General features: G+C 19.6%; 3 protein-coding genes across 3 annotated transcripts; 2 read left to right on the top strand and 1 right to left on the bottom strand.

Moving 5' to 3' along the window:
* Positions 1–934: 934 nt before the first annotated feature.
* Positions 935–2,647, top strand: PRSY57_0601900 (dihydroorotate dehydrogenase, mitochondrial precursor; the record flags this gene model as incomplete). The annotated part of the gene is made up of 1 exon (XM_012906395.2): positions 935–2,647. One exon carries the CDS (start codon positions 935–937, stop codon positions 2,645–2,647), a length of 1,713 nt encoding a protein of 570 aa, XP_012761849.2.
* A 318-nt stretch (positions 2,648–2,965) lies between these two features.
* Positions 2,966–4,381, bottom strand: PRSY57_0601800 (mitochondrial chaperone BCS1, putative; the record flags this gene model as incomplete). Its single annotated transcript, XM_012906394.2, has 1 exon — positions 2,966–4,381. The coding sequence occupies one exon, from the start codon at positions 4,379–4,381 to the stop codon at positions 2,966–2,968; it is 1,416 nt and encodes a 471-aa protein (XP_012761848.1).
* A 1,827-nt stretch (positions 4,382–6,208) lies between these two features.
* Positions 6,209–7,540, top strand: PRSY57_0601700 (hypothetical protein; the record flags this gene model as incomplete). The annotated part of the gene is made up of 1 exon (XM_012906393.2): positions 6,209–7,540. The coding sequence occupies one exon, from the start codon at positions 6,209–6,211 to the stop codon at positions 7,538–7,540; it is 1,332 nt and encodes a 443-aa protein (XP_012761847.2).
* Between the last annotated feature and the right edge of the window lie 516 nt (positions 7,541–8,056).

Raw genomic sequence — 8,056 nt, 5'->3', positions numbered from 1 at the left:
AATAATTAAATATTTTTTTTTATATTTAAAAATTTTAATTAAATTTTTTTTTTTTTTTTAAAAAATTATTTTTTTATTAATTTTTTTTTATTTTTTTTTTTTTTTTTTAAATTTTTTTTTTTTTTTTTTTTTTTTTTTTTTTTTTTTCAGTCTCTCTCTATATATATATAATATGTTAAATTCCATATTTTCTTATTTAGTTTTTTTTTACATTTATACATTTTGTTTTTAAGGTATTATCCACATTTTTATATTTTTTAAAATACTGTTCAATTTTAAATAATAAATATAAATAAATGAATATACATACATATATATATATATATATATATATATATATATATATATATATATATTTTATTTTTTTATTCTTGTATGTATTTATTTTTTAATCCTTCAATTGTTAATTCATTCATGAATATTTGGAAAATTACAAAATTGATTAACTTTTTGAAAATCCTATAAACGTTTTTTTTAATACGATACGTAATATAGATAATATTTATATTATTGTATTTTTTTATAAAGAAAAATATAAAAATATATATATGTATATATTTATTTATTATTTTATGTTAGAATTGTTAGGTGGTCAAAAAGGAGAAAAAAAAGTCAGTATTTTATGTGATGCATAATATATATAGTAATATTTTGAAAGCGAAAAAAAAATTATATACATATATTAATATATATACATATATATATATATATATAATAATATGTATTTATAAATTTTATGTTTATAAAAATTATATGAAATAAAAATAATAATTGAAGGGTCATATATATTATTTTTTTTGAAAATTCGCATTATGTATATAATTATTTAATATATATATATAATATATATATATATATAATTCATTTATATATTTAAGAATTGTGTGATAGATAGCTCCAGTCGATTTCTTGTTATGATGATAATATTTTTAAAATGATCTCTAAATTGAAACCTCAATTTATGTTTTTACCAAAAAAACATATTTTAAGTTATAGTAGAAAGGATGTTTTAAAATTGTTTGAACAGAAGTTTTATTATACTAGCAAACCGAAAGAAAGTAATAATATGAACAATGAATCTTTATTAAGATTAGTTAAATATAATAGATATTATAATTATAATAAGATAGATTCTAATAATTATTATAATGGTGGAAAAATATTAAGTAATGATAAGCAATATATATATTCACCATCATGTGAATATAAAAAGAAAATAAATGATATATCATCATATGTATCTATACCTTTTAAGATTAATATAAGAAATTTAGGTACTTCTAATTTTGTAAATAATAAAAAAGATGTAATTGATAATGATTATATTTATGAAAATATTAAAAAAGAAAAATCTAAGCATAAAAAAATAATATTTTTATTATTTGTTTCATTATTTGGATTATATGGTTTTTTTGAATCGTATAATCCTGAATTTTTTTTATATGATTTATTTTTAGAATTCTGTTTAAAATATATTGATGGTGAAATATGTCATGACCTTTTTTTATTACTAGGAAAATATAATATATTACCATATGATACTACTAATGATAGTATATATGCATGTACAAATATTAAACATCTTGATTTTATAAATCCATTCGGTGTTGCTGCTGGATTTGATAAAAACGGTGTATGTATAGATAGCATATTAAAATTAGGGTTTTCGTTTATCGAAATTGGCACCATAACCCCTAGGAGTCAAACGGGTAATGCAAAACCACGTATTTTTAGAGACGTTGAATCTAGAAGTGTTATAAATTCATGTGGTTTTAATAATATGGGTTGTGACAAAGTTACAGAAAATTTAATACTTTTTCGTAAAAGACAAGAAAAAGATAAATTGTTAAGTAAACATATTGTAGGTGTTAGTATAGGTAAGAATAAAGATACTGTTAATATTGTAGATGATCTAAAATATTGTATTAATAAAATAGGAAGATACGCTGATTATATAGCTATTAATGTAAGCTCCCCTAATACACCTGGGTTAAGAGATAATCAACAAGCTGGGAAGTTAAAAAATATAATTTTAAGTGTAAAAGAAGAAATAGATAATTTAGAAAAGAATAATATTATGAATGATCAAAATACTTACAATGAAGATAAAATAGTAGAAAAAAAAAATAATTTTAATAAAAATAATAGTGACATTATGAAAGATGCTAAGGATAACTTCTTATGGTTTAATACTACAAAAAAGAAGCCCTTGGTTTTTGTTAAGTTAGCTCCAGATCTTAATCAAGAACAGAAAAAAGAAATTGCTGATGTATTACTTGAAACTAATATAGATGGTATGATTATTTCTAATACTACGACACAAATAAATGATATAAAAAGTTTTGAAAATAAAAAAGGAGGTGTTAGCGGAGCAAAACTAAAAGATATATCTACAAAATTTATATGTGAAATGTATAATTACACAAATAAACAAATACCCATTATTGCTTCAGGAGGAATATTTAGTGGATTGGATGCTTTAGAAAAAATTGAAGCAGGTGCTTCAGTTTGTCAATTATATTCTTGTCTGGTTTTTAATGGTATGAAATCAGCTGTACAAATTAAAAGGGAATTGAATCACTTACTTTATCAAAGGGGATATTACAATTTAAAGGAGGCCATTGGCCGAAAGCATAGAAAAAGTTAATTAAAGACGGGCGACACATAAGTGCGCACAAAAATATATACATATATATATATATATATATATGTTTTTATGATGATATAATGAATTAATAATGTAAAATTGTTTTGGGGCTTATATGTAATAGCCTTATTTTTAAATATTACACAAATGTATATATATATATATATATATATATATATATATATATATGTATATATATATATTTTTTTTTTTTTTTTTTTTTTTTTTTTTTATAAAAAAAATGTTCGTGGATTTATTAAATAACTTGTCGTGTTTAACAACTTGGCACATTTTCAATTCCTGTAATTCATGTTATGGTTATTTTTTATTTTCCCTTGCTTGGGCATATGTTCTTACCCATTCTTCGGCATTTTGAACAGTTTTATAAGGGTCTACCTTGGAAAATAAAAAGAAAGATTGTATTTCAGCCATGCTTAAGTGGAAATCCTGGAATATTTTAGCGAATTTGTTGGAGAGTTCATGATGCTCAGGAAAAAATCGAAGGAACATTTTTTTATATTGATAGATATTAGCATATGGTATAAGTATTTTCATATCTACTCTGCCTGGTCTTATTAAGGTAGGTGGTAATTTTTCAATATTATTTGTTGTCATAAAAATAATTCTTTCTTCTGTTGCAACAATACCATCTAAAGCATTTAATAATCCACTATATGAGACTCCTAATGTTTTGATTGTACTATGATTATTTGTGCCTGTAAAAATAGATGAATTTGATGAAGAATTTTGATCATTATTAGTATATTTCATTATAGGATCATTAATAAAAATAAAATCAATATCTTCTAGTATTAAAATAGTTTTAGGTGGTATAGTTGCTAATAAATGTATAAATCTATCATCTGTTAAATATATATCATTAATATTTATAGTACATATATTAAAATCAAAATAACCAGCTAGTGCTGTTATAAGACTACTTTTTCCACAACCGGGTGGACCATGTAAAAGATAGCATCTTCTATAAGGTATCCCTTTATCAATATACCATTTACTTGAATTTAGAAATGTTTGAATATCATTTATTATATACTCGTTTAGATTTTCTGGTAAAATTACGGAATTTATTGGTCTTTTATTTTTGGGATTACCAAATGGCCTCCATTCTGGTCCAAAACTTTTATATACTAATGTTTTTCCTTCTTCTTTTTTTTCTATATATACTTTTGCATCATTTAATATTTTCTCAAATACATATTTTGACCATATAAAAGTACTTAATTTTATATTTTCAAAGGGCATTGATCTATTAACTTCAGATATCATATTTTTATCTCGGCTTCTTTCAACAAATATAAAATGATTATCATAAAATAATAAATGATTTCCTACACTTGGTAAAAAGGAGAACAAAACATTCTTCTTATTTTTCTCATTTGTCATTTGTGTTTTTAAGCTTAAATGTCTGCTTATTACTCCTTTTTTTACTATGTATTCTAAAATCCAATAATAAGCATTATCATTAATAGTTATTTCAAGAGATGTAAATATATTTTTTTTTATAGTTTGATACACACAACTATTTAATCTATTCACTACAGTAACTAGAGCTCCTACAGATATAATACCAACACCTGCATTGAAATATTCATTTTTTCTTATATTTTTAAATATTGATTCAAAAAAACCACTATTCTCATCTATACTTAAATTTATATTATTTTCGTTCTCCCCTACACCTTCACCATTTTTTGTTCTTATCAATTTTTGCATTATTCATATTATACGTCGTATTATAAATTAAGAAAAATATATATGTGAATATATATAAATATATATATATATATATATATATATATATATTTTTATGTGTACTTGAGGCGTAATATTTCTATTTATATATTACTTTTTTCTCATTTTAGAAATAAAAAAATTTTTTTTTTTTTTTTTTTGTCAATTGTGGGTCATTTTATAATGCGATAATATGTATACCAACATTTGAAATATTCCTATTTTTAAAATTGTATATATATATATGTTTTATTTTATTTTAATATATTCTTTTTTTTTTTTTTTTTTTTTTTTTTTGAATTAACAGTAATTTATTGTTATTTTATCTACCAGTAGGTATTATTATAATATAAATATTCTTTTATTTATTCATGTGGGTTGATATAAAAACAACTTGAATAATTTTTTTTAAAAGCACCTTTTTAAAAGTTCCCTTGAAGTATTACAAAATACAGTATCATATTGAACTATTTGAAACATTTTATAAATTACATATTTAAAAGGAATAATATTTAGTGAAAATTATTTATTTAAAAAAAAGAAATTAACATGGGTCATATAGAAGTGTATATATATTATATATATATATATAAAGGAATAATATATTAAGTTGTGCTGGAACCATTTATATATTTTTATTTAAAAAAAAAGAAAAAGAATGAGAATATGAATGAATAATATATGTTACATAAATTGAAAGAAGGTCCTTTACAAATATGTATTTTTAGAAATTTTATAATTGAATCTTTATTTAATAATATGTATTATATATATATATATATATATATATAAATGTGTGTGTTAATATTAATAATTATTATAATTCTATATATTTAATAGGTGATATATATATATATATATTATTTGATTTTCCCATATATGGACAGTTCTTAAACATAATTAATAAAAATTACAATTTTTAAAGAAATATATAAAAGTTAAAATAATATATAAACATATAACAAATCAATGATTTGAAGAAAAAAAAAAAAAATAAAATGTGTGGAATATGATCATCTGATGATGTATGAATATAAGTTAAACTTTTCCTTCCTTCCTTCCTTCTTTTTTTTTTTTTTTTTTTAAATATTTATAAATTAATATATGATATTTCATTTGATCAATTTTATTTTTTTTCATTTTATTTTATTTTATTTTGTTTAATTAATTTTTTTTTTTTTTTTTAGTGAAGATACAGGGATTTACTTTTATGCGTTATAAAATATAAGAATGTTAAAAGTTATTTCATGAAACTTATAAACAACTTTGAAAATGTTTATTTATAATTATTTCTTAATAAATATATATCATATGCATATAAAGTATATTATATTTTTATATATTTTGTATAATCTTTATATGTATATATTATTATGTGTATGACACTTAAATAATAACAAAAAAAAAAAAAAAAAAAAAAATTATATATATATACATATATGCGAGAATATAAAGTAATCATATTTTTTCATATACTTAATTAAAAGGTTAAAGCTTATTAATATTTTAAAAATATAGTGATATTATATACATATATATATATATATATATATATATTTATTTATTTATTTATATTTATTTTAATATTTTGGGCTTGCTTGAATTTTCATTACAAATAATTTTTTTTTTTTTTTTTTTTTTAAATAACACAAATATATACACACTTTACGAATATATACGTATGATTTTAAGTTAATCACTTAAAGAAATAAAAAATATTAGAAAGATAAGTATCCCTTTTGTGTGTTTAATGCTTGTGTAGGTTATGCTATTTTCTGACTTAAGTATTGTAGTAATAATAAGAAAAAAATGAGTTCTTATAATAATGGTTTGAATAGGTCAAATAACTACGGTATGCAAAGTTATGAGAATAAAGGGAATGATATGAATCGTGTTAATAGTAATAGTAATAATAATATGTATTTTAAAGAAGACCGATATTATAGTAATAATTCGTTAATGTATAATAATAATATGAATAACTCTAATTATGATAACAATTATTATAATGCAAATTATGGGATGGTTAACCCATACATGAATAATATGGTATCTCCAAATTATTATAATAATGATAACCAATATATATTAAATAAGAAAACAGCAAGGATTTTATATATCTATAATATGACAAATGAATATAAAGATGAAAATTTTATATATAGTTTATGTTATATTTATGGAGATATTGAAAGTGTAAATTTTATGAAAGGAAAAAATTTATTTATTGTAAAATTTGTGTCTACTGACAGTGCTTTAAATGCCTATAAAAATTTACCAACTTATTTTAATAATGCTCAATTTGAATTAAGAAATGAATCGAAAAAAATTAGTTATTTTAACGACATGGTTAATAGTAATAAATATGTGTCTCCAAATATAACAGAAAAGAAATTTTTATCTTTAAGTGCTGATAAAAGACAGGAAATTATGAATATTAAACAAAAGGAGTTATTAAGAAAATGTAATGATAAATTGAATGAATATATAAACATGTACAATGATAAAAATATAAATGAAGAAAATAAAAAAAAATTGCAAGCATTAATAAAACATATAAAAGCAAGAATTGAAGTCTTAAATAATAATCAATGTGGAAATGTATATAATGGAATAAATGGTGGAGGTATTGATAATATAAATAATATGAACAGTATAAATAATATGAACAGTATAAATAATATGAACAGTATAAATAATATGAACAGTATAAATAACATGAACAATGTAAATAATATGAACAATGTAAATAATATGAACAATGTAAATAATATGAACAATGTAAATAATATGAACAATATAAATTATAATAGTAACGATGGGTCCACTTACAATAATTACAATAACTTTACAAGAAATAATCAGAATAGCACTACTATAAAAATTAACTCATTAAACAATATTAGGGATAATGAAGAATTGAGCAAATATATTATAAACAACAATTCCATTTTTTTAAATGAGAATATATCATATTTTTCTTTATTTTCATTTGGTGAAAAATATGCTATTATAAAATATAATAATGAGAATATTGCAAAAATTGTTTTTGAGAATTGTAATATGTGTAATATTAATGTAGACTTTGTTCAGGATGATAATGAAAACTATCAGTATAACGAAAACGAAGGAATGAACTAGAAAAAAAAAAAAAAAAAAATGAGAATTATATGGAGAATATATATAATTGTGAATATATAAATATAAATAGTTATATATATATATATATATAATATGCAAATGTGTAAAATATTTATTATAATAAAACGGGGAGATAATATAAGTATACATATATATATATAATTATTATTATTGTATATATTTTTTTTTATTTAATAAACATTTTAAACAATTTTCTTTTATCAATGCTTTCATTCCATTGAAGGTAAAGTAATATCATATATATGGAGCACTATAATAATTTTATTATTTTATTGTTTTATTATTTTTTTTTTAATATTAGAAAAATGAAGAAATATATTATACATTAATATATATATATATATATAAGTGGCATATAAACGGTAGGAGTATTTTTTATATGTATAAAACATTATATTGCTAGGTGTATGTATGAATATATATCCTTTTCATTTTTTTTTTTTTTTTTTTTTTTTTTATCGTTATCTTTTATATTTTTCCCTTAACCTTATACAA

Source organism: Plasmodium reichenowi, chromosome 6 (assembly GCF_001601855.1).
Source record: "Plasmodium reichenowi strain SY57 chromosome 6, whole genome shotgun sequence".
In the NCBI taxonomy this organism is placed as follows: Eukaryota; Apicomplexa; class Aconoidasida; order Haemosporida; family Plasmodiidae; genus Plasmodium; species Plasmodium reichenowi.
This window is presented reverse-complemented; position numbering and strand designations above follow the sequence as displayed.